This window comes from Ambystoma mexicanum, chromosome 7q, assembly GCF_040938575.1.
Source record: "Ambystoma mexicanum isolate Mex_15411 chromosome 7q, UKY_AmexF1_1, whole genome shotgun sequence".
Taxonomy (NCBI): Eukaryota; Metazoa; Chordata; class Amphibia; order Caudata; family Ambystomatidae; genus Ambystoma; species Ambystoma mexicanum.
The window spans coordinates 115020252-115047591 of record NC_090941.1 but is presented as its reverse complement, the minus strand read 5'-3'; the positions used below and the strand labels follow the sequence as shown (position 1 = coordinate 115047591).

Genomic DNA, 27340 nt, shown 5'->3' with positions numbered 1-27340 from the left:
GTCCAAGGCTAAATGATATGTTCTTTTATAGCACTTACGCTTAAGCTCTTTTTATAGAACAAATATGCATACAATATCACCCAACCTGTGTTGGTACTCATTTATCGACCTAAGGATGAAAGGCTTTTTGAAAAAAAAAAAAAATGTGGGAAAATAAACATTTTTTTTCTATTTTTTTCTTTCTTCCAAACCGGCCCAGGCATTGCCAGAAACCGGTCCCCAGCCCCCAGGGACGATTTGGCCAAAAGGCCGTGGGGCCAATCCGACCCTGCAAATCTGGCTTCGGAGATCACTGTTCAACACGCACGTTTTAGTATCAAATCCTTGCAATAACAGCTCAGGATTTCATACTTCTGAGTGGGGATTAATTGTGTAACACTAAATTTGGAAGCAGCAACACCTTCTATATAATGCCCCAAAAATTGCAAGAATTGCAGTAGCAAGTGTTATATAATAACAAGCTTTTACAATACATGTCAAGCTCGGTAAACAGCGTAGCATGTCATTGGAGGAGAGCAGTCATGCACTGTGTACTGTGAAACAACGCAGACAGGGGAAAGAAGGTCAGGTCGAAAATGGCATGCACTTGAGCCAGTATAAGAGAGGAGAAGTGTGTGAAAGCCAGGCCAGACTGTGCGTCAGTGCAACAGGGCAGTGAGGGTGAGAGGCCAGGTGCTGCCCTTCCTGATGACATTAAGCTTAAGACACTAATATCAAAAACCAAAGCTACATACCTATCTTGATGACCCTTGTCCAGCCTCTGAAAAACAGACAATTTTGATATGTTCTGTACTTTCATTTATTCGCCTTTCCTTTAGTTCAGGGTGCATTCCCGATTCTATAAAAACAGCCTTGGTCTCCCCTTCACTAAAAAAAAGTAAACTAGATGGTGAGGACTTGTCCAATTATAGATCAGTATCTTTGATTCCTTTTTCGGGCAAGTTTATAGAAAGAGTTGTTCAACTGAATGGCTGGATTATCAAACAAATCTTACTGGCCTCCTACCAGTCTGGTTTCCCGACTGGTTACAGCATGAAAACGGGTACTCTACATATTTTGGATGATGTGTACCGAATGTTGGAGGACGGCGGATCCTTCCTATTGATTTTACCCGACCTATCCGTAGCATTCGATACTATTGACCATAATATCCTCCTTATCGAATGGGAAATCAAGGTCAAGTTTTAGACTGGTTCCGGTCATTTGTGGCAGCCAGGCAACAGAGAGTGGAGATAGGCCAGAACTGCTATGAGCATTTTTTAGTTCTCTAAGGCTCTATTTTATTCCCTATACTTTTTAATTCATATAGGGAGTATTTGGGCAATCTAGTCACAACGCATGATATTGATCATTAGTATGCCGAGGATACTCAATTATATTTGAGAATTTCGTTGGAACAGGATCTGTCTCGACCAAGAAATTGTCTTTAAGACATTGGGACTTGGATGTCTGAACGCTTTGTTTTAAACTGAACCAGTCTAAGCCTGAGCTGCTTTTATTTTCTCGTTCTTCAAAACAATCTGTTTTTTCTACCTGATTTTTAAATGCAAATATCCCCAGTGTACACACAGACTTCTCCCAGTCCATTAAATCTTTTGGTTACACACTGAGACTACCATCAGTTCATCATATTAATGACTTGGTGAAATGTTCTAATTTTCATCTGCATTCCTTGAGATCGGAGAAACCTTTTGTTCCACATTGCCATTTTCTTACTCTCATACAATCGTGGTGCTATCCCGAACTGATTGCAGGATCTCTATACTAATAGGCATTACACATACTATTCTGGCCCCATTAAAAGCAGCGTTTCATGCTGCACGTCCAGTTTATGGGGCCCAGAATTTTGACCCTATTATTCCTATTTTAAAATCCCTGCATTGACTTCCGTTAGACTCCAGGATTACTTTTAAACTTCTTTGTATTGTTTATAAGGTGATTCATTAAGAGACTCCTTATTTAACAAATAAACAACTGATTCCAGAAGGTCTGAAAGGTATTTGGAACTGTGATTCTCTTCAGTTTGAAGTAAGCAAATTAAATCATGATTTCACTATGAAAAGGTCCTTCTTTGGGACCACTGTATCTCTGGAATGCATTGCCAAGTGATAATCACAAGACATCCGGACTACTTGAAATTCGGGAAAATATTGAAAACATGGATCTGGAAGTCTGTTTTTTTAAATTGCTCTTAAACTATTTTTAGCTTTAATGGGATCTCATCAGGTTCTTTTGAATACATTGCTGTTTTATGTGTTTTCATATGGTTATTATACTTGTATTGTTTGTCCTGATCATCATATGGAATTTTGTGACGTGCTCTGATCAACCTGGTGTCTGGTTCGCACTATATAAAAATTTTAAATAAATAACATTTTAAGAGACAATGACAGATGAAAAAATCTAGTCCCTCATAGAAATAACCCGATCCCCAGCCATTCAATAAAGCAGAAAATGAGGGTACATGTTTTGGGAGGTGGGACTAGACAACCACAGACAAATATAATAAGGATATATAAGCACAGTCTTACACTACACAGCCAAACGCAGCACAAGACAGAGGGAAACCAACAATTTCTCAGAAAGCATAGCCAGACAAGTATAAAGTTGACACATATGCATATGTACACTTCTGTGAACTCCATATTTTGTCTATGTATTGTACAGCTAGCTGCCCATTTTACATCCTGTGGACCCCAAGAGATTAGTAAAACAGCTACAAGGTTATAGGAACCACTGTGGTGGTACTGTTCCAGAACATGATTTTGATTTCAGTTAAAACTTATTGATTAGCTGTTGGAACTTAATCAATAAGACATGCATTACTTACCATAAACGCATTTCTGATGATCATATCTGCTTAGATTCACCTGCTGTGCATATGGTCCGACATCCAGTGGTAACCGCAGAGTATTGCATCTTGTCTTTCGGGGACCGAAAGGGGACGTCGGCATAGGCGTGTCTGTAACACTATCCCTATTGTGACGTGTGTAGTACCCAAAATCCCTCACGTGCCGAGGTCCCTCCGATTGTATTTTTTCTGCCATGAGGGAGCCCAGGGCTATAGTGAGTGAGTACATAAGAGAGAAAGTAGTAAGAGTCTATATTCCTTCCACCCCGAGCGGGGAGGGAGGGAGGGCGCATGTGAATCTAAGCAGATACAATCATCAGGAATGCTTTTACGGTAAGTAATGCATGTCTTCTGATGCTTGTTAATCTGCTTAGACTCACATGCTGTGCATAGACTAGCGAGCAGTACCTGGAGTTGGAGGTGGGTTGTGAGAAGGAACAGTAGAGAAGAGATGTCTTAGTACTGCTTGTCCCACCTGAGAATCAGACCTAGAATAAGCGTCTAAGCAATAGTGTTTTGTAAAGGTATGTACAGAACTCCAGGTTGCCGCTTTGCAAATGGACTCTAGGGGAACATTTGCAATGAATGCTATGGACGCCCCAGTGCCTAGAGTAGAGTGTGTTCTAGGCTTGAAGGGCAGTTCTCTCTTTGCAAGAGTGTAACATAGTGTAATGCATTTGACAATCCACCTTGAGATTGTTGATTTAGAGACGGGATCCCCTTCACACCCAGCTGCCACTGAAACAAAGAATTGTTTAGTCTTCCTCAGTGGTTTAGTTCTTTCCATGTAGAACATGACTGCCCTGCGCACATCTAGTGTGTGAAGGCTTCTTTCGGCCATGTTAGTAGGTCTTTGGAAGAACGTGGGTAGTTCGATTGACTGGTTCACATGGAATTTCGAAATAAATTTCGGCGCAAACCTGGGATGTGTGCGCAGAACTACCTTATCTTTGAGGACTGTAACAAAGGGGTCTAAAACAGAAAGAGCCTGTAGTTCGCTAACCCTTCTGATAGAAGTGATAGCCACTAGGAAGGCTGTTTTATAAGTCAGATCTTTCAGACTTGCTTTATGCATAGGATGAAAGGGAGCTCCCATGAGCCTGGTCAAAACCACATTTAGATCCCACCCAGGAGCTGGATGAGAGATGGGAGGATAAATCCTCTTAACCTCTTCCATAAAGGCTTTGATTACCGGTATCTTCCACAATGAAACTTTTTGCTGTGATGTGGTGTAGGCTGACAGCGCAGCCAGATGAACCGTTAGGGAATTGAAGACTAACCCAGAGTCCAACAGGTGGGTTAGATACAACACAATGTGTGAGATTGAGCAATCAATGGGATTGACGCCCTGGAATTTCACCAGATGACAAACCGTTTCAATTTGCTGGCATAGCAATAACGTGTATTAGGCTTTATCGCTTCCCTGAGTATATCCAAGCACCTCTGAGGGAGTTACAGGTGTCCAAACTCTATGACCTCAGGAGCCAGGCTGCTAAATTCAGAGTTTGTGGGCATGGGTGGGGGGTCTCTCCTCTGTCCTGAGACAACATGTTGTACGGGCAGGGCAGTTTGACTGGTGGGGAGAGGGACATCTCCATCAGGTGAGAGAACCAGGGTTGGCTGGCCCACATGGGGGCCACCAGTATCATGGTAACTGGTTCCTGGTGCATCTTGTGTACTATCTTGTTGAGAAATGGAGTCGGGGGGGGGAAAAGCGTAGACAAATTTCCCCGACCAAGTTATCCAGAGACCGTTCCCCTTGGATCGGTTCTGGGGGTACCTGGAGGCGTAGTCTTGGCATTGGGCATTCTCCTGAGTAGCGAACAGGTCCATCTCTGGGAAACCCCATTCTGCAAAGACATTGGACACAATGCCTTTGTGTAGTCGCCATTCGTATTCTTCTGGCAGAGGAAAAGTATGTCTGCCAGAAGATTGAGTTCCCCTGCAACATGTTGGGACAACAAAAACATCTTGTGTTTGAGAGCCCATATCCAGATGTTCTGGGACAGCTTGGATAGGCCTGGAGAGTGTGTGCCCCACTGTTTGTTCAGGTAATACATTGCTGTAGTGCTGTCAGTTAGGACCAGCACTGTTTTCCCTTGCAGTTGATTCAGAAATGCTTTGAACACCGCTAGTAGCTCCAGCAGGTTTATATGATTGGATGCTACCTGAGGGGAGCACACTCTGTGTGCTGTCTGCTTTAGCAGGTGAGCCCCCACCCCGTGAGAGATGTGTCTTTCGTAAGAGTGGTTTCCACTGCAGGGGTGGTGAGACAACCAACAGATCTTCCCATTGTCCGCTGGCCTGACACCACTGGCTGTTGAGCCACTCTTGCATGGGACGCATGCGCAGCCGCGCGGGGAAAACCAAGTATATGCATGACGCCATAATCCCTAACAAACGCACGGCTTTGCGTACCGTCACCTCCCGACTGGCTACATATAGAGGAATCTGATGGAGCATGTTCTGAACCCTCTCACTGGAGGGGAAGACCAGGCCGTCTTCCGTCTGAATCAGCGCTCCCAGAAATTGTTTTACTTGGCTGGGGACTAAACTGGATTTCTTTTAGTTGATTGAAAAACCCAGGCTGAAGAGGAGATCTACTGTTTTTTGGGTGTTCGAAAAACAAGTGTCGAACGAGTCCCCCGTGATGAGCCAGTCATCGAGGCAAGGGTAAACTGGGACTGATAGTCTGCGCAGGTGTGCTGCTGCCACTGCCAGGACTTTAGTAAACACCCTTGGTGCTGAGGCAATGCCGAAGGGGAGTACCGAGTACCTTGAACTGGTAGTGTTTGTCCTGAATCATGAACTTTAGGTATTTTCTGTGCGCTGGCAACATTGAAATATGAAAGTATGCATCTTACATATCCAATGTTGCCATGAAGTCCCCCTGTTTCAGCAATGGGATCACCTCCTGCAGTGTTACCATGTGAAACCTCTGGGGTTTTATGAACTTGTTTGCTGGGTGCAGATCTAGAACAGGACGCATGGTGAGGTCCTTTATGGGTACAAGGAAGTACACTGAATAGATACCCTTGTTTACCTGAAGAATCGGGACGGCTTCTATGGCGTCCTTTCCCAGCAGAGCTTCCACCTCTTGGATCAGGATCTGTAGATGGTCCGATGAAAGGTGCCGTGAGCGCGGCGGTCTGAACTCTGGAGGTCAGGCGAATTCCACGCAAAAACCATGGGCGACCGTCTTTAAGACCCACTGGTCTGAAGTTATCCCCTCCCATGCCTTGAGGAAGGATGTTAATCGCCCCCCGACCAGGGAGACATGGGAGGGGACCTGGACTTGGTCATTTCTGACCAGAGGCTGAGGCTCCTCTGGGATTGGGGCCCCTGCCTCTACCTTTGCCTCGTTTCTCACCCCTTTAGCGTAAGTAGGTAGGGCTTCCGGATGTTTGACTCATGTTGAAGTTACCCGTGCCGTAGTTGTTCTGGCCGGCACGGGCTTCCCTCGAAAGGACTGCTGATAATTATTACCCCTCTGGGAGGAGGGTTTCTGTGTAATCTGGTGCAAAGACCTTATAGTCTCTTGCTCCTTCTTGGCCGTCTCCAATGCTTCATCTACTGCTTTCCCGAAGAGGTTAGTCTCTTCAATGGGTTTATTAATAAGAGAGGCCTGAGTCTCAGGTCTGAAGCCCGATGTCCGCAGCCATGCGTGTCTTTTTAGAAGAGTGCCTTGCGCAAGAGACCTGCCTGCTGTTTCTGCAGTGTCCAGGGTGTTCTTGACCACATTTTGATTAACCAGTTTTCCTTCTGCAACAATGGCGAGAAGCTTTGTTCTGGCTGGTTCCGGAACCTCCTGGAGGTTTTCTTGGAGCAAGTTCCATTGGGCATCAGCGTAGCTTGCTAATAGCGTAGTATTATTAGCAATCCGAACGGTGTATGCAGCTGAAGTGACACATTTGCCCAGGGCATACAACCTCTTAGACTCCTTGTCCGGTGGTGATTTCCCCATGGCAAGGGGTACCCCTGCCATCTTTCGAGTGGTAGTCACGACCAGTGAGTCTGGGATGGCATGCCCTTTGATATACATAGGGTCGATAGGAGAAGTCCGAAATAATTTTTCGACTCTTGGGTTCACTGCCCGTGTCTGCGCAGGTGTAACCAAAGACGGGGTTACCCACCTCCGAACAGAGTTAAGGAGGGGGATGGATTGACTCGCTGGAGGTTTTTCTTTGATAATATCCTCCACGAAATCCTGCTCCGGTACCGCCTCTTGGGTGGCAATCTTGAAGAATTCTGCCGACATTTGGTCATCCACAGGGGAGGTCTGGCGAGCCGGGGTGGACGGAGGAGAGTCCAGGATCATAATATCAGCATCCTGATCTTGTGTCCAAGGGTTTTCATCTTCCTGCTGGGTCTCCCCCCAGTTGTCTGTCGTGTCCTGTTGATCCTCCTCATAGTTTGAGAAAGGATGCTTCCTCTTCCTCACTATATATGTCTCTATACGTATCCATGTGGATCAAATCTTCTTGTTGAAAAATTTGAGACTGATCCATTTGGACTTCAGGGTTAGGGTCTACACATGCTTTTTTCGGGGGCGGATGATCTGAAGAGGAGATAATCCGCTCCAGCCGATCCATGCAGCCTTCAAACTTTTCTGTATTCCATCTAGAGGACCCAAACGGGCTGGCGCGAGGAGAAGTGACTTTCTCCGCACCTTGGCGTTGACGGGAGCATCTAATGGTGTCGGAGAGAGTCTCTTGACTATCTACGTAAGTTTTATTTTAATCGGGAAGACAATCCGACGAAACTTTTTCCATGGATTCACTCATAAACCTTGGCGGAACTGGGGTAAGACCCACCGCCGCTGTGATCCTTTCGATGCTACTTTGAATAGTCGCAGAATCATCACGAGACCAAGGCTCCGATGACTTGTCGGCAGAGGAAAGACCGTCCATACCACCAAGAGGCTTAGCAGGGGGGTTTCCGGGTAGAGGACTAGCCATAGTTTTTGGGCCTACTGAGGCCTTGGAACTCGGCGAGACGTCGGGATCCCGACCTTCGACATGTGTAGTATTAGGAGTAGCGCCCTTGTTTTTTCTAGTTTGCCCAGTCGCTATGCGCTGCTGCAAATGCGGGGAAGGCCTTGGATCGGAACGATCCGAGGGAACCTCCGAAGAATTTGGCGGCCCCGTTGGCGCTTTCGCCTTTTTCGACGCAACCGTCGAAATTGGCGTAGGGGTTGTGTGCTTTATGTTATGGTGTGATTGTACGCCCCTGTCGCCGGGTGTGGTCCATGTAGCAAGACCAGAGTCGAGCCTGGAAGGGTCGGGGACGGGCGTGGCGGATCTAGAAGGCTCTGCCTCAAGGTCTATAACATCTGCGTTGGATGTTTGGTATGTCCGAAGTACCCCGTCACTTTCGGCTGGTGTGGCGGTGGGGGAGGGGGGCTCCATGCGTGACATGCCGTATGCGGCCCACCGCTTTACACGGCGCTCTTTAAGGGTCTTGTGCCGAAAGAGTTTGCACGCCGCACACCGCTTCTCGTCGTGCTCTAGGGGGAGCCAGGAGTTACACGTCCTGTGCTCGTCCTTCCAAGGATATCGAACCCTACACTTAGGGCAAAACCGAAAAGGAGTCCTTTCCATAGCAAAAGGGAAGGATGACCAGACCGAAAGGGAAAAGAAGGAAAGACATACTAAAACAATATGGCCACCCCGACCCCACTCCCCCTTCTGTATAGGCCGGCCAGAGGGCCCGACCACGTGGAAAATCCGCCCGCCAGATCTTAGGTGGCGAAATCCACAGCCGAGACGTATCCCCCGTAGTCTTCGTCGAAGATGTTCTTGTTGGGCGAATTAACTTAACAGGGAATAAACCGACAATTCAGCAAAGATAAACAATATTTCTAGTAAGAGCTCCGCTATAGGGCGACCAGTTATCTGGGCGGAAAAAAAACAATCTGAGAGACCACGGCGCGTGAGGGATTTTGGGTACTACACACGTCACGATAGGGATAGTTTTACAGACACGCCTATGCCGACGTCACCTTTCGGTACCCGAAAGACAAGATGCAATACTCCGCGGTTACCACTGGATGTCGGACCATATGCACAGCATGTGATTCTAAGCAGATTAACAAGCATCAGAAACTGCTTTAATGAGTCTATCTCGCATTAGGAGATTTTTGAAAAGTCACATTTTATCAACTCTTTTCATCATCAATTGGTTATGTTATGTTAATCTTAGTTTTATAGCACACTACCACCAAAGGCATCTTGCCACTACGCAGGACCAACCAGCAAAACTGCAGCATAAGGAACAAGTTACTTACCTGTAACTGTTGTTCTCCAGCATGGGTCTGGCATGGATTCACATGCTCATGAATATTCCCCGTCGTCAGGCTGGGAATCCTCGGTAAAGAAAAAACCAGTATCAGTTTCGTTTCTGATCTGTCTTTCGTAGTAATAACCAATCACTGGTCTCTGCGTCATACTGACCACAGCCAATGACTGCCCTCTACCTAAGCACCGCCTCTGGCAGCCATCTTCAGATTTGGAAGCACGTGAAGTGGCAGTATGACCAAGTGAAGAGCCGCAGAGGGGTAGGCGGGAGGGTTCGCATGTGAATCCATGCCAGACCCATGCTGGAGAACAACAGTTACAGGTAAGTAACTTGTTCCTTCTCCAGCATGGGGTCTGGCATGGATTCACATGCTCATGAATAAAGAATACATAGCAGTACACACATGCACAACCACGGGAGGTGGCAAAGGCTCAACATTAAGCATCACATCAACTCAACATTAAGCATCTTACCTCCTCACCAGGCTCACCTCAGGCGAACAGGTTGCGCAGCACTGCTTGGCCGACCCTGGACTCCTCCCTGGAATCCCGGTCGACGCAGTAGAATTTCGTGAAGGTGTGCGTCGACCTCCACGTAGCAGCCCTGCATATGTCCAGCAGGGGCACACCAGATAGGAACGCCGTGGTAGCTGCGATCGCTCTGGTGGAATGGGCTCTCGGACGGCCAGGCAGCGGTCGGTTTGCCAACCGGTGACAGCACATGATACAGCCGGAGAGCCATCTGGAGATGGAAGCCTTCGAGAGAGCCTTCCCCTGATTGACAGGTCCAAAGTTCACAAAGAGTTGTGACGTCTTCCGAAAACCCTTCGTGCGGTCCACGTAGAACTTCAGCGCTCTAGCTACATCCAGCGAGTGCAAAGTCCTCTCAGCCGGCGACGAAGGCGACGGGAAGAACACAGGTAACACCAAGGGTTCGTTGAGATGGAAGTCCGACGGTACCTTGGGCATGAAGGAGGGGTGCGTCCTGAGCACTACCCTCGTGTCGTGGAAAGTCAAGTACGGGGCCTTGCAGGAAAGGGCCTGGATCTCTCCCACTCGTCGTGCGGAGGTGATGGCCACAAGAAAAGCTGTTTTCCACGATAGAAACTTCAACGGGGCCGAGTGCAGAGGCTCGAACGGAGGTCCCATGAGCTTGGTCAGCACCATGTTGAGCTCCCACGCCGGGGCCGGAGCCTTCACCGGCGGGAACGATCTGAACAGTCCCTTCATGAACTCTTTCACCAGACGATGAGACCACAAGGACGTCCGGCCCGTGGTTCTGGTGTATCGGGAGATCGCAGCAAGATGAATCTTGATGGACGCGTGTGCCAGACCAGCTTTGGCCAGCGTCAGCAGGTACGGCAGTACTTGGGGAGCCGTAATCCGTAGAGGGTTAATCTTCTGTGCGCGGCACCAGACAGAGAACCTCTTCCATTTGTGTCCGTAGCATTTAAGAGTCGAGGACGCCCTGGCCTTTGCAAGAACCTCTCTGCAATCGGCCGGTATGTCGTATCCTCCAAACTCTAGCGCTGCAGGAGCCAGGCCTGCAAGTTCAGCGACTTCGGGTCGTGGTGGAGGATGGCGCCTCCTTCCCTGGAGAGTAGATCCGCGTCCGCCGGCAGCTTGATCGGCGGGGACGCTGACAAGTCCAGCAAGTCCGGGAACCATATCTGCCTCGGCCACGCAGGTGCGACGAGGATCATCCTGCACCGTGACCTCTTGAGCTGGTTGATGAGCCGGATTAGCAGAGGCAAAGGAGGGAACGCGTAGAGGAACAGGCCCTCCCAGGGGAACGAGAAAGCATCGCCCATGCTCCTCGTCTGGGGAAACCTGCTGGCGAACCTCCGGCACTTGGTGTTCGTCGCCGTCGCGAACAGGTCGATCTGGGGTGTGCCCCACCGTCGGAAGAGGCGATCCACCAGATCCTGCCGTAGTTCCCACTCGTGGCACGAGCGCAGCTCCCTGCTGAGTGAGTCGGCGATGGTGTTTTTTATCCCTGCCAGATGAAACGGCACCAGAAAAATCCCTTGGGCGACGGCCCAATGCCACAGGTCCTGCGCCTCCTTGGACAGCGCTGGGGACCTGGTTCCGCCCTGTTTCCTGATGTAAAACATGGTGGTGGTGTTGTCGGTGAAGATCCTCACCACCTTGCCCTTGAGGGACGGAAGGAAGGACCTGAGGGCCCAAAACACTGCACGGAGCTCCAGGACGTTGATATGCAGGGACTTCTCCGTCGGGAGCCAGAGTCCCCTTGCGTGCAGATTTTCGGTGTGCGCTCCCCACCCTTCCAGGGAGGCATCCGTGGTCACAGTCTCCTGGTGGGCTGGGGCCTGGAAGTCCATGCCCGCCGTCAGATGCGCGCGGGTGCCCCACCACCGTATCGCTCGTCGGAAGCTCTCGTCGAGCTTGATCCTTTCCTCGAAGCTGCCCGTCGTCTGGATCCAGCGCGCATCCAGGAATTCTTGCAACGGGCGCATCCGGAGCCTGCACATGGGAATGAGGTAGATGCAGGAAGACATCATCCCGAGGAGGGACTTGATGGACCTCACTTTGGCCGCGTCGGCCACCAACATCCGTTGCACCTTGCCCAAGATGGTCCTGGTCCTCTCCTCCGACGGGGAGGCCAGAAGGGACACTGTGTCGAGCCTCGCTCCCAGAAACAGTGCGACTTGCGCGGGCACCAGGTGGGATTTGGCGTAGTTCACGGAGAATCCCAGGTCCGTGAGGAGTTGGACGGTCCTTGCCGTGTGGACCACGGCGAGCTCCCTCGTCTTGGCGCGGATGAGCCAGTCGTCCAGGTAGGGGTAGACGTGAATCCCCTCGCGGCGCAGCTGCGCCGCCACCGGTGCGAGGCACTTGGTGAATACCCTGGGTGCCGACCGTAGTCCGAAGGGAAGGGCTTTGAACTGGTAATGACGCCCTTGGACCACGAACCTGAGGAATTTCCGGTGCCCCTTTAGGATGGGAATGTGGAAGTAGGCATCCTCCAAATCCAACGACGATAGGAAGTCTCCTTCCTCCAGCTGACCCAGGACGTGCTGGAGGGTGACCATCCGGAACTTCTGCGCCTTGATGAGCTTGTTCAGACGTCGCAGGTCTAGGATGGGGCGCCATCCTCCCGTCTTCTTCTTCACGAGGAAGTATCTCGAGTAGACTCCGGAGCCCCGAAGCCCCTTTGGGACGAGTTCGATGGCGCCCTTCCTGAGCATGGCCTTCACCTCCAGGAGAAGTTGAGGGGCGTGAAGTTCTTTCCTGGCCACGGGGGGGGACGCGCGGGCACCTTCTTTGAAACTCGAGCGCGTGGCCCCGGGCCAGGGCGTCCAGCACCCAACGGTCGGTGGAGATGGACTCCCACACGCTGACGAAGCCCGCCAGCCGGCCTCCCACCGGGGTGCTTCGGTGGGGGCCCGACCCCACGGCCGGTTCAATCCTGCTTGGACGCGGCCTTGCCGCCTTGACCTCCTTGGCGACGACGGCGGGGTCCGCTAGACTTGCCTCGTCCTCTGTAGGCCTCTTGCGACGACGAGCGGGCCGCTTGACGGTAGGAAGCGAAACCGCCGCCGGAACCTTTGGAGGCGCCCTTGCCTCCGCTGCTCCGAAAGGGCGTCCGTCGTTGCTGCAGAACTCCAAGGGCCCGGGCCGTCTCAGTATCCGCCTTGATGGCCTGAAGGGAATCGTCCACTGTCTTCCCAAACAGATTGTTCCCGTCGAAGGGCATGTCCAGGACTCTGGTCTGGATGTCCTGCCGGAAGTCCGTAGCTTTGAGCCATCCACGACGTCGAAGGCAAACGCCGTTGCCCAGCTGGCGGAACCCAGTGTCGGCGATTCGCCACGGTGATGGCGTGGTCCGAGGCCACCTCACCTTCCTGCAGGATCTCCAGGGCCTCCGCCCTCTTGTCGTCCGGCAGAAAATCCAGCAGGGGAGCTATCTTGTACCAGAGCTCCCTGTCGTAGCGAGCCACGATAGCCAAGGCGTTGGCCGCTTTAATCGTCGTCGCTGCCGACGAGATGACTCTACGTCCCATAGCATCAAATTTCCTTCCCTCGCCGTCCGGCGGGGAGGTCGATGTGGAGGCCGCGCCCCCCCCGCTTTCTTCCTGGCTGCCGCGGAGACGACGGAATCCGGGGTAGGCTGCGCCCGGAGGCACAGGGGGGCCGTGTCCGGGACCCGGTACTTTTTCTCGTACCGGTCTCTTCTAGCTGGCGTCGTGGAAGGGTTCTTGAGGAGGGAAAGGCCCTCATCCCGAATGTCGTCCAACAGAGGCACTGCGAGGACCGTCTTCCTCTTGGCCTCGCGCCGCTGATAAAGGAAGCCTTCCTTTTTCTTCTCCTCAGGGCAGAGTTGGAAAAGCTCGGAAGCCCTGGAGATCATGGAGTGGAAAGATCCGATCTCGTCGGGCGGAGAAGCCCTGGCGGGAGGCGACGACGGAAAATCCTCGTCGTATGCCTCGTCGTCCGTACCCGTCGCTGCCGTGTCAGTCCCCGTATCATCCCCTCGGGTGGACGGGGAGGAGGGCTGGACGGGGCGCGACGGTTGAAAAGGAGGTGGTGGATGGATCCTTCTTTTCTTGGTAGGGGGAACACCAGAAGGTCCCGGTTCTGGATCCCCCGACGGGAGAGGTTCCTCCGTCGGTAACGGTAGCCTCGTCCTTATCTCGGTGCATAAGGACTGTATGGCCAACAAAATGGCCGCCGAGTTGTCTTGCGGCGCTGGCAGAGGGGAGTCCGACGGGCGAGCAGGGGCCCCGTCGGTATCCTCGACGATGTCGTCGTCGTCACCTGCGTCGGGGTCCATTCCGACGGGCTGGCCTTCTTCCACGCCTAGGCCGTGGCTTAAGACCTCGATCAGCTCCTCTTCTGAGGCCGAATCTACGACGACGCCCTGCCCCCCCTTCTTCTTCCCCACGGAGGGTTTCACGGGGGTCCTATCGATGGGCACAAAAGAAGACTCCCTCCGAGGAGGCAGGGAGATTCTGGGCCCCGAGGTCGCCACCACTGGTGCAGCCTCCACAGGCTGAGCCAGGGCCGCCGCGACCGTTTCGATAGAGGGCTTGGTCGGATGGATCAAGGCCTTCACCACCTTAGGTGCGCTCACCGCCTTATCCTTGAGGGAGGGGGCACTGCCACGCTCCTCCTCTGCCTTAGAGCTCGACCGGGGCCTCTCCAGGAGCTTCGCCGGGTGCTCGGCCTTCCTCTTACCTGACCCAGAGCGTTGGCTCGTGGTTGATGGTGCCGGGGAGGGTGCGCCCTGCCTGACGCCCGTAGAGCCCGACCGTTCGGCGCTCCCGGTGCCAGCGGACTCGCGGTGCTTAGCCTTATGTTGGGCCCCCGTCGCCGGGGCGCCCTCAAAGGTCTTAGAAGACCGCTCGGATTTCTTCTTCTTCTCGCCAGACGGGCTCTTACCCTCCAGCCAGTTGGCGAGACGTTGATGGCGGTCCTTCATGGTCCGTTCCGACATGTTGCCGCAAAACGCACACCACGTGCGTCTTGTCCTCATGAAGGCAGTAAAGGCAGAAAGAGTGTTCGTCCTCCTTAAAGACGTTCTGCAGCTGGCATCCAGGGCAGACCCTGAACAGCTTTCCGGGCGTCGAGCTTCCCTTCTCCTGGGCCATCTCCGAGACCGGGCCTGAGAAGCTTCTGGAGTCCTCCGAAGTGTAGCTCGACGAAATCTTCACCCTTGAGGGGCACAGACGAATCCGACACGGGTCCCCGTTGATCGGATGTAGGATCGGTGGAGCTTGAGGCTCTTTTGACCGAAAGAATCGAAGTTTTTTGTGAAAAAGCGCGAAAAATAGCACTAACGCTCGAGAGCAATAGCACGAGGATCCCAACACATGAACGTGCGGTAAAAATCTGAAGATGGCTGCCAGAGGCGGTGCTTAGGTAGAGGGCAGTCATTGGCTGTGGTCAGTATGACGCAGAGACCAGTGATTGGTTATTACTACGAAAGACAGATCAGAAACGAAACTGATACTGGTTTTTTCTTTACCGAGGATTCCCAGCCTGACGACGGGGAATATTCATGAGCATGTGAATCCATGCCAGACCCCATGCTGGAGAAACCAAAGTAAGCTAAAACCAAAACGTTTTTAGAGTCTGTCTAAACTCCAAATGATTAGTTATAGATCTTAGAAAGAACAGGATTGAATTCCTTAATTTTGCAGCCTCAACCAAAAAAGCACGGGCACCAATTCTTGCTAATCTAAAGAGAGGGACTTGAAGCACACACTTGTCTTGGTATCTAACACACCTACCCGGAACATACTGTGAAAAGTTCAACTGCAGGTACTATCTCATCATCTATATTGCCTTTCACCCACTGTGGTGCTTTTTTCATCAACTAAGTCACTTGATTGCCAGTGTTGGAAGATGGAACCCTTGTCAGCATGGAGGAAGAGTGAGCCACTTTCACTGGGGAACTGTGCATACCTTGAGAACCAGGGGTTAAGGGATGGCCACAAACTGCCAGTGCTTCAGCGATTAGGAGCCATCTAACCTAAGGTCTGTAGTTACATGTCAAGCAGTTATACCTACAAGTATTTCCTTAAATTGTTACATTTTAAATGGCATCAATGATCACATCATTTTGGTTAAAAATGTCTTTTATGCATGAAAGCCATTTAACCATAACCGTTTAGCCATAACCCGACATTGCTATTACCTATCGTGTTTGGTAATCAGTGTTTGCAACTTGGCAGGTGAACTCCCTTAACAGTATTATTTAATTTAGATTTTAAACCTAAGGCTGGCAGCAGTAATCTCCAAAATATCAAACAATGTAAACAGTATATATGTACCACTTCATCTTGGCATCTTCTTGGCATCTTCTAAGCTACACCAATCAAGTACAATGTTATATTTGGTTTATAATAAATTACATGAAAGCATCATTAATTATCCTTCCCCATCCAGTGGACTCAACTCAGGCCTCTATATTTATGAGTAAAGTGTCGCCTTCCTTCCAATCTGCACCTTCACTTTCTATAATGAGCTCATATATCCAATGCTGTTTTTTTGTGGGATGTGTCAAGCTGAAGTAGAAATCTTTAATGTTATTCAATAAGGATACATTCTTAGCTCTGTGTAATTGTAATTGGTTATTTTGAATGTGCTTAATACCCAGAGGTTTCTAAGCGCGGACCAGGGGATCGAACCTTTGTTGCTCTGCATCGTCTTGTTTCCAAAGCGAGCGTGTTGCCCCTGAGCCATCCTCCCGTGTGATCTACATTTCATCTAGCTTACTGCAACAAAATGCCTACCCAGTATAATGGGAGATGAGCTTGTAACATGGCCACGGAGTTCAATGGTGTTCTTCTACCCAGGGGCTTCCCTATATCCTGTGTTACTCTTATTGAATATCATTTTTACAGCGGTGCATGTCCACGCTTAGTGAAATCAGTTTGTATCTCCTTGATATCCACCATTAACACATTTCCCTCCACAACTTTCAGTGCACCTTAAAACAGCATTGAGAGGCATAGTTTTAAAGAACGTTAAATCACTTCACATCTGCGATTTCCTGTTCTGCAGTAGATATGGGGCAAACATGTTTCTTTTGTCATGACTGATGCTCCAATGGATGACTCATGCAGCAGCACATACATACGAGTTGTCAGTTTTCATCCACCAGCTGACAACACATAGGTGAGCAACGTAGTCCACCCAGTCTCATTGGGCAGACATATTGATCTGGTTTCAATCTTGGATCTTGCTTGGCTATAAAAGAGGGCTACAATTTTGATCAGCACTCACCACTTGCCATTGGAGAGTGATAATTCACTCTTGTCAACTACACGATGGTGTGAGGTGTGCATTTGGAGAACTGGCATTCATGCTAAGGGGCAAGGTATTTTATGCTGGTCCATTAGCTTGTAACTTGAGGTGTTTACCCCTCTGGGCTTATTGACAGAAATACTGCTCTATTGTGAAGAGTGGTATTTTTCAATGCTGCTGTGGTAGGAGATGGTGACCTGGGATTGCATAGAGATGCCTGCTCGGGTGGCCTGCAAGATGTTTAGAAATGTACCATTTTAATTTTTGCTGGTTTACCGAGTCTTTTACAATGAATAGGAGCGACAGAGTCTAAAGTCACCTTGTGTTATTTTTTTTTTACATGTGAGTAGAATATCATTGGCCAGTTTTTATATTTAAACATTATTGACTGCAGCTCTGGGCATTATTTCTTATAGGCCCATGTTAAGCTCGAAGTCAAAAGTATCACAAAGCCTCATAACAGCGTTATGCTCCGTGGTTGTAGGTAATCGTGTCATTAGCACCCTGACATGGTGCCGGATGTTATGCCAGGTCTCTAATCTTAGTTTATAAAAAGACAAAAAAAACATTCTAACATGGACGCCGAGCAATAGATGCCCAGTGGCCTTCAGGCAGTGCTCCATTTTAATTTCAACACTGACCGCAGGTCAGGCAGTGCAGCGTAGGGTTAGCAGCTGAAGGGAGAAGCAGCATGGGAGCCTAAGGGGATCATGAAAATGAGGACTGGGGTAAGAGGGGAACAGGTAGAGGATGTCAGGGGAGTTGAACCCAGGTCTACTAATCGAACCCTGAGCGTCATTAGTTTCCAAGGCCACGCTGGACAATGTCCAGAAGGTGCGCACCCTAATTGGCTCTCAGGTTTCCAAAACTCTACTCTTGGTGCTCATTCTAAATCTTCTCTTTCTTAGTAGTAGATTATACAAAATGATCAGATGCTATTGGTCGACATTTAGAGAGATATGTTCCCCATAATCCGATATTTAAAATACGCTGCATGGGGGTATTTTTATATTCCAAGACCATAGAAAATAGTAAATATTTTGACATTTACTAAGAGTGGAATCAAAATGTGGATGTTAAGTATTAACTCTCAAGCAAGAAGTGTGAGTAGTGTACCACACATTACATTTGTGCCTTGAGACTTAACTTTTCATATTTTGTGTTTTCTGGATAATCCTATTATACATGAACATCTCCTGAAAGCCCATTGTGTGCTCTTAAAAGTAGTAAGGAGGTTAATAAATCCTGCAGCTGTTGTAAAGAGAACATATCAGTCACGGCTGTGCTATTAAGATGATGGATATAACAGTTTCATAGGCCTGCTTCCATTTTATTTCCAGATGTTGACTTAAGATATATGTGATGGCCTACAGTGGGTTGCAGGTACTCCCTCGCTTCTTCCCTTGTCTACCTGACACACTTATTGTGCATTGAAGACCAGAGTACAGATATTAAAAAGATAGGGGGAAGGTAGGTAAACAAATTGTGAAAGCAAAGCTTACTTTTATGGCTCAATGCGCGCACGCCAATATTTGAGTTTCCGTCAGCCGGGTTTTGGTGTGCCTGGCTGGGATCTGCCTGAGATTGTAATTCACTGTATATATGATATCTTGAATGATGTGCCTGTGCTTAGTACTGCATTGAATTGTGTGGCAATCAGTTTTCTAAAACGAAAAGCCATTCTACAACATGGTTTCCAAAGGAGACGCTCGAGCGCCAGTGTCTCTTGAAAAAGTAGTCCGTTATCCAATAATCCAAGTCAGAGGCGCAGCCAGGATTGTCAAACAAGTGCGACCTGAAGCTACAGTAGTTGGGCCCAGCGCAGTGGCATTAAGATCTGTACATGCCCACAGAGTGCTGCTGATTGGGCATTTGCAGCTTTTGGGCGGGCCTTGCCCGCCAAGCCCCTACCCCGTCTACGCCTCTGATCCAGGTATAAAAGTGCGGTGCGTGGTTTACTGCGGAAATTACAGGCCAGGGTTATCTGGGAGTACCTTAGTTCTCAAACATAACGCTCGTGCAAGTTAAAGATCAAGGAATTGCGAATGCGTCATTACAAAAGTATATGTCGAGCCTGAAATTGTTAATATTTCACTCCGAATGGTATGCTGGGCTCATGCAGTTGGTTTGCACGCCAACGGGGTTGGTCTCACACTGACAGAGACAGTGATAGCGTTTCGGATAGCAGCCACACCCACAGAGAAAACAGAGCACACGTGACCAAGCAACTCTCGCCCAGAAAGAGACTAGATGATACCTGGCTACCGATAGTTTATTGACATTTGACTCTGATAATACGATATATATTTTACATATTAGCGTTTGCACATGTTCTAGTGGTTTATGCTTGCGTTGGGGCATTTCATGCTACACTAATGTGCGAAAAACAAGCAACTACTGGTTCTGCTTGTTTGGGTGTAATTTAGGGAAAACTCTTTCAACAGATGTGTCTGGCAGAGTACTTTCCCACCACTTCATGAAAGGTGACACTGAAGGACAACTCGCCCATCCGAAGCGGCAATGCCTCCTGGGGGAGAATGGGAATCTCTGGAATGCCCGTTACCTGAGAGTTCTGACACGAGGAAATGGCGGGCTATAAAAAGAGGGAAGCCAAATCGCCTCAGCCATAAAATTCTGTTAACAACCCTCGTGTGCAGAGACACGAGGGTCATAGAAAAGCTTTTAAGAGCAACAGCCTTGGCTGTAACGGAGAGTTGGGCCAGCGGGAATCGTTCGATATATCACTGCTGCAAATAATACATGTTCTTGGTTGTAAATATTGTAGTCCTGGCTGCTGTACTCGTTGGACCGGATCCGGACTGGGAGACGGACGTGCCATTCAGGAAACTGAGACAATGTATGTTATGCTGCAATCTCCAGTTACCAGAAAACATAGCCTCAGGCACATGTAACATTTGATGCTGTTGTAGGGAGCAGGGTCACGTCAAACGACAATAGGAAACTTATCGCGTTCAAGAGAGATGGATAGAGACTGCAGGGCTTTAAGTTGGTCAGGGCTCGCCAGGGATAAGCCCTGGGAGTCTCCAAATATTGCCCTTGAGCCAGGACTCTGTTGGGCTTCCCAAATCACTTCACCAACCAGAGTTCTTTTACCATAGGAATGTAAATAAAGAATAGTGACAATACTGCTCTTCACCAGTAGAAACCACTCTCAGCAAAGATTACATTCATAATATCAGTTAAAAAGATTTTGAATTAGTTTGTTTTCAAACACGCAGTGGAAATTATACAGTAGTTAATTACTATATTTTTAATGAGTCCATACGCATCATGGATTTCTTTAAACAGAACTGTGCTGTATGGTACACAGACCTATTGTGATTTGATGGGCTATTTTATATTTGAGCATATTAATTTTCGTCAATATTTTTACAGCACATGAATCATATGTAATACATATGAAATTAGAATGTATTTCCTTTCTTTGCTCGTATGAATTATTAGCTACTTGGGATTTGAGGCTGAGCCAGACCCTTTTTAGTCCCGGCCACAACTATGACATCACAACGCGTTCAAGCCCACCCTCGATTTCTAATCCCACTTAAAGCACCGAGAGGTGGAGAACCATTATGTCAACCATTGGGTCGTGACGTGTGATAAATATTAGATCAGAGATGTTTGAAGGAGAACTTCTGTTAAAAGAAGGCAAAAACAAAGTGTTTGTTAAACAAGATATTACTTAGACAGATCATGGGACTTAAGTAAAATCATGAGCAACATCATCGAGTATAAGATGGAAAAGGACCCATCCAAATATTAACAAAGACTGAGAGTGATGCAAACAGAAAGGGGTCGGAGATAGAAGATTTGCTATATCCATGGGATGCAAAATCAAAGTTACATTTTGCCCCCTCTTCTACCATCAGTAGGGGCACATTGTAGGCTATTAGACATAATCATTACCCTGGTGCACACAAGAGCTGAACATTAACACAAGGCTCATCAGGAAATTCGAAAAGAATTGCAATTCTCACAATCTGACAACCTCACACCTGCAAACTAGAACCGACTACAATACCAGGACCGTGTCGGAGGCCACAGATTAAATCAAAGCTCCCTTTAAAGCAGCAAAACACTAAGGAGGCCTAGTCCCAATACCGGTCATGCCACACTCTCTCAAGTAACCCAATACTTCTTGGTTAACATGATTAAAATTACATGGCACAACAGCACCCTATCAAAAATGTACTTCAGTCTTGACCTCTTCTCAACCACCCAATCGTGCAGAGTATTCTTGCCCACAAAATCACTCCACTCAAGTCAACCTCCTGTGACAATGATAAACTTCCAACTTCACAATAAATGCTCACACCTGCCGCACGCCCCCAATTTTTGAACACGGTATACACCTGCCCACTCATTCATACTAATCGATCAAAATCTCAAAGTTATGAAGACAATTCACCTTCATGACCATGACACCAGCGCTCTGCTCCGCATTCCTCTGTAATGTCTTAGAAAAATGACGTATTCACCCCGTTCCAATATCACACCATCATGAACTTATTCAAGAATATCAAGACCTATCACTGCACTAATGAAAGTCCACTATTCAGGTTGCTGCTGAATCCTGGAGGACGACTCAAAAGGGCAGGCTATGCCTCCTCATACTCTTTGACCTCTCCTAGCAATTGGCACCATTAGCCATCAAGAGCTACTTGCAAGATTGTTTACTGCCAGTGAGCATCACAGGCACCTTAGACAGCTGAGTCACCTCCTTCCTAGTCAATAGAAAACAATATGTCCAATTATTCCTATGTAGACGTTCTTCCCACCAACCGTAGAGTCCCCAAGGTTCCCTTCAATCCCCCATGTTCTTCAATCTATACATAGACGTGTTTGGTGCTACAAAACCTACTAGTATGCCAACAACATACAGCTCAACTACAATGTGTCAGCTTAAATCCTGGACTGTCTTGGCCTTAGGCTGGACACTATCCGGGATATCTGCAGTATACTTCAAACTCAATCCCAACGAGAATAAACGCATTTGAACGAGTGGAGCTTCAGCTCTGAATAGGGCAGTGGCTGGCAAATTTGAATCTAGAGGTCGTTACCAACCCTCTCTCCAAATGGAAAATCTCGGCCCTCTATATAGACCTTATCCTTTACTTTAAAGATGCCAGAGGGCTTGGTGCCAAACCACCTCCTATATAGGATTGAGAATGTGTGCCCCTTGAAACTTCTTCTCCACTTATCAAGCCCTCACACTGTCCCACTTTAAAAGGGAAACATTCTGTTCAACATTCTACTGACCAACAAGACAGTTCCTTGGAAAATAATAATTCACTCTGTTACAAGCCCGATTTCATTTCTATTACAATTTAAACATCACTGGCGTCCACTCTCTGCCTGCATCCAGTTGAACTAATTTGTAATAAAAAAACAAACTAGTTGGCAAAGAAACCTCTCTATTGCACGCCATTTCACACACAAACACACACATACACACCCTATTTTTCAGAAAAACTTTGGACACTCCCACACTGCTGGCAATGACACAAAAAGCGAAGGCCAGAGGCTTTCTTCTCTTACGATTTACACATAGAGAACGATGTGCAAGTGCCTTTAAATATCTTTCTAAAGAGCCAGATCTTTAAGATGGAACTATAAACACTCTTCTGTACTTTCTACTTGCCAATCTTCCTCCCCATTATGGCCACTCTTTGCTGGTAAACATTCTGTAAATTTCCCAAACTATGTGACCTAGTAAACTTTGTAGCATGCCACTTAATGTGCAGGCCTCAGGCGTGCACTCCTATCCCCTAAAATGCTCAGCTGCCCTTCTTTGCCATGCTTATCCTATATAAATACTGCCCAATAAATACAAATAAAAAAAGCAATATGGAACCTACTTCCTCCACCCCTTTAACATGTTCATGTCCTAGAACCTGTTCATACTTCTACTGCTGTATGGTGAGGAGGGTCTGCATGCATCTTTTGCATATGGGTTGTGTATCGTCACACTCTCTGAAGCTGGAAGCTGCATAAATACCACATTGAATCTCCACCTACTTGGTGATATGCTCATCCTTCTTGGCCTCAAGCCCAGGGACCGCATCTGTCCTGCCCTAAAAAGTCTTCACTGGCTCTCGGTTCTTTCACAGATTAAATTCAAATCCCTCTGTATCATCCACAAGGCTTTCTGCGGCCAGGACCACACTATCTCCAACTCTCTTACTAAATATTCCCCTTCTAGACCGCTGTGCTCCTCTGGCACCAAATCGTTGTGTGTAAAGTGTTTTGCTAAACAGAGGGTAGGAGGTCGATCGCTATCTTCAGCTGGCTCCCTTCTTTGGAATAGCCTCCTGCTTCGTCTTGAGCAGGACTTTCTTAAATTCCGGAAGCTCCTCAAGAATGTCCTCTTTACTTCCTCCTTCCCCCCTTCTCTCCTCTGCTAATCTCACAGTTGCGCGTTTGGTGTCCAAGGCCCTTATGCATCCTCCGGACCCTGACCCCCGCCACACCGAATCGTCCCCAGCGTCTTTCTATCCTCAGAACTTGCCTAGGCACACCCTCCACCCTGGAGGCTCGCATTTACTATACATTGCATTTCATGAGCACCCCAGCACCTATCCCATTCCCCCTTCCTTCTGCACTTGCACATTCTGAACGCTCAAAAGGCATAGTAGGTTCGTCCTCGCAACCCCACTGTAATTACATTTTTTATTTATTTCAATGCTTCTCCCTTGTACCCTTGCTGTTGCCCTGTAGGCGCATTGAAACAGAATGTACTTGCTGTATAAGCGCCTAACAAGCAAACAATCAATCAATAAATAAATGCATTGTCAAATGCTGTAAAAGGGACCATTCAAAGGACATACCAAGTGCATAATTTGAAAGCACATTCTATTTTATGAAAACAATTACTGGTAATAAACTGCACAAACATCCCAATTAAATTACCCTAAATTGTAAAAGAGGTTCAGTTTTAGGAAGGATCTTACAAACAATTTCAGGGAGGGTTTAGGGGGAGGATATTTAAACCTTTTTCTGCTTTCTCCATCCACCTAACACACAGAAGCCTGGAAACTCCACGAGGAAAAGGGGTATTTTTAAATGTTTTGACTGAATGACTGAAAATGCATTTTTGCATGTTTTACTCGAAAAATGCCTTTTCTGGTGATCAGGTGCGGCACAGATCAATGTGGGCTTCTACATATTATAATGGAAATCCACCTCGATTATCAGGGGATTTTTAAAGGATTTACCTGACTAGAAACTGCCTAATTCAACTATTATACTCCTGCTGGCAAAGTACCCAGATCTGTGAGTCATCTTTGGAGGAAATTAATTTCTTTTTTGACAAGTTTTAAGGCAATTACACCAGCTTGCATTCATAAGTTTGAAAATGGACGAGAATCCTGATTTTTCAGCCTTAGTTTTCTTTTTAATGTACACGTTAATTCTGCCCCCATAGTGGTGTTATCCCTCCCCGCATACACACGCCCCTGTTGGACTTCAACTTTTCTATCTCTAGAACCTGGCTGTCCACAGCCATTTGGGTACCTAGGGAAGGAATAAGTAGAAGTGTGTGTGCGCTCCTTTCCCGTAGGTACTCACAGGAAGGCCTCAAAACCTGTGTTTAAGAAGTCAGACATCCTCTGCCTACAAGTCTTAAAATGAACAGTTGCCCTCGGAGTGTTGTCTATGATGTGAATGGCTCTTTGGACTTCCTCAGCCTCCTTTATGTCCCTTTACAGCCATACTGCTTATTTAATTCCCTCCTACTGCATTCCAATGGCTTACTTTCCGACAAACTAGATACCGCAGCTATACTCATGCTCTCTCCTCCACACGAGGCTAATCTTTCATGGCTCAAACTCTCCTTTAGTGTCACCAATCCCTAATTCTCTGCACAACCAATTATAGCCTCTGATGCCTCAGTCAGTGGGATTGTTTTTTTCAGAATTCCGTCCAGCTATCAACAGGAAGGATTCCAATGGGATTATCACATCCACCACCTGACTTAGCATAATATCTCCACCTCATAAGAAACTGCCTCCATGAAGTTCTGTTAGCCAACAAGGAAAGCTCTAATTCTTCCGTTTCACTACATTTCCCCTGGTAACAACTCTAACAAGTAAACATTAATTCCAGAAATCACTAGCATTCATTCTTATGTTTTCATTACCCTACAAGTTGTTAGTCAAGGCTATTTATTTCTGTCTCCCTGACTTCTCCCACACTTCCCATTTTCCGCTCTCCTTGACCCCGGTTCCTCTTCAACCCACAGACCATGGTCTAGCTTCCATCCTAAGCGAGGTCACAATTGCTTCCACACAGAGATGACTCAGGAGTTAAGACCCCTGTGATAGTGATGTGAACATCATAAAAGACAGATAGCATCCCTTAACATGTGTACTTTGGCAGATCTATGTGTGTTTAGACTTGGTGAAACGGAAATATGTACTGAATAATAAACATACCAAATGAGTCAAAGTCCTGAGGCACCAGGCCCCAGTTCTGGGCATTCATTTTTCTATCAATTTCATTCTAGGACTAAAGCAAAAGCAAAGCCTCTGACTCGCTAGGTGCACCTATGGCATGGAGACATTTGGTACCCTCATTCTATACTGGGTATTTACACAGCATGGCATTTTCCTGACGCTAACTTTCCATTGCTTATTATTATGTTATTAAGGTTTCAACATGAAATCACTAAAGGCCTCTTCATGAGTTGGGTGGAGCGGAATAATGTGGGGGTAACGCCATTACTGCCACATTTACCGATATGCCCAATCCCAAGTTGGGCGTAAAGTGGGAGTTTTACCTCCAGTTTTTTCCTAGAGGTGAACAGCTCCACTTTCTACCCGTTTTTGGTGCTATTAGCACAGCACTTCTTTTCTCAAGTTGCTTAGCTCTTTCCAGTCAAGTGAAAACTGTAGCTGGTATTATCTCCCTACAGGCACATTGCATGGTTAACATCATAAGCTTAATTCATACCGATTTACATTTTCAGTAATGTTTAATTCAATATTTACTTTAATGGCTCAAAATAACCAGGCACAAAGCAAATGCCCATATCAGGACTGTTGCCATTAATATATGGCACTTTAGTGCATAAGGGATAGGTTCAGGGGTGTGACTAAAATGATTTAAACAATGGTAGTGACACTGTGCTAAGTAGTATAGCTTGATGTTTAAAATAATATTGCAAAGAAATCAACAACATACCACCTTGTCAAAATGATAAATGAATACGGCTATCATATTTATTTTCTTCAAAACCACGTAGGCCTCTTACTCCAGCAAATAAAGGTATCATATCTGCAATTATTATTTTTAAACAAAAAAATCAATAAGATGTAAATTGTGCTATGAAGAAAGAGCAGCAAGTGGCAGCCTCCTCCACTGGACACAGCCCGTTATCCCAAGCGTAGGCAGGCCCAAAAAAAGTGAGGGCCTCGCCGAGGGTTGTTACCAGCCCCCTAAGGTTGTTGCTCACACAAAAGGGTGCAAATAGTTTTTTTTTTGTTTTGACTGGATAACGGCTCCACGTTCATTGTGCAAGCCCAATCACCTGCAAAGTAAAAATAAAATGGACACCGCCATAGTAAATAGAAAATGTCCCTTTTCTATTTCTCTGACAGGCAGGAATGAGCACTGGTCCAGCAGGTACGTGGGGAGGGAGAGTGGTGGGGCAAGGGTATAGGATGTCTTGGGGGTGGGGAAGTGGGCTCCGTGTTGCTTGGCCAAAATCCAGATGGCGGTAACCAGGGAAGAGATTCAGGTGGCTGGAGAAACACGGGTGGTACTCTGTGTATTCTCTACTATATTTCCAGCCACCTGATTGGCTGAGTGTGTTCCCTGGGTGTGAATAGCCTAAACCCTTGTTCCAGGACAATGCTACTTCCACCCCATCGACACTAAACTAAATTGCAAAGTCGAGAAATATGCCAAGTACGTTGTGGGTGGTATTTTATTTCCAATCTTTGGAAGTTCTCACACATGGTAACCTTGTAGATATCGCTTACTGTTTGTCTTGAGCTTCCCTGGTTCGCTGCTTCGGCTTCCAGCCTGGTTAATGGCCTTGACGGTGAAGATGTACTTGGTGCCACACTGCAGCCCATGCACTGTGTAGTGGTTCTGTTTAATGTTAGGGACAATCATCCAGCTATCAGCAGAGTTGCACAAACCTGACAATTAAAAGAAACACAGCGGATGTAAATATAATGTCGCCATACTGCTTGCAAAACATACAGGGTTTTAAATAAAGGCTTACAGTTTATTTAAAGGACAACTTGCATTCCACAAGCATTATGGTTCTAAGGCTTTCTTTAAGTGGTGCACAACTCACAGACCCTGTACTGTGTGTAAATATAGCACAAACTGTACCAAAGTTTAATTTGCTTCAAAAAACAAAACACACCACATAGCCCCGTGCTGTTGTGTACTC

General features: G+C 47.5%; 1 protein-coding gene across 4 annotated transcripts in view; it reads right to left on the bottom strand.

Moving 5' to 3' along the window:
• The window catches only part of MID1 (midline 1), a 484850-nt gene that overhangs the window by 30992 nt on the left and 426518 nt on the right, over positions 1–27340 (bottom strand). For all 4 annotated transcript variants that reach the window (XM_069640367.1, XM_069640365.1, XM_069640366.1 and 1 more), the window contains exon 8: positions 26919–27080. In XM_069640367.1, coding sequence (XP_069496468.1) covers positions 26919–27080 — 162 coding nt within the window. The remainder of the gene's footprint in view (positions 1–26918; positions 27081–27340) is intronic.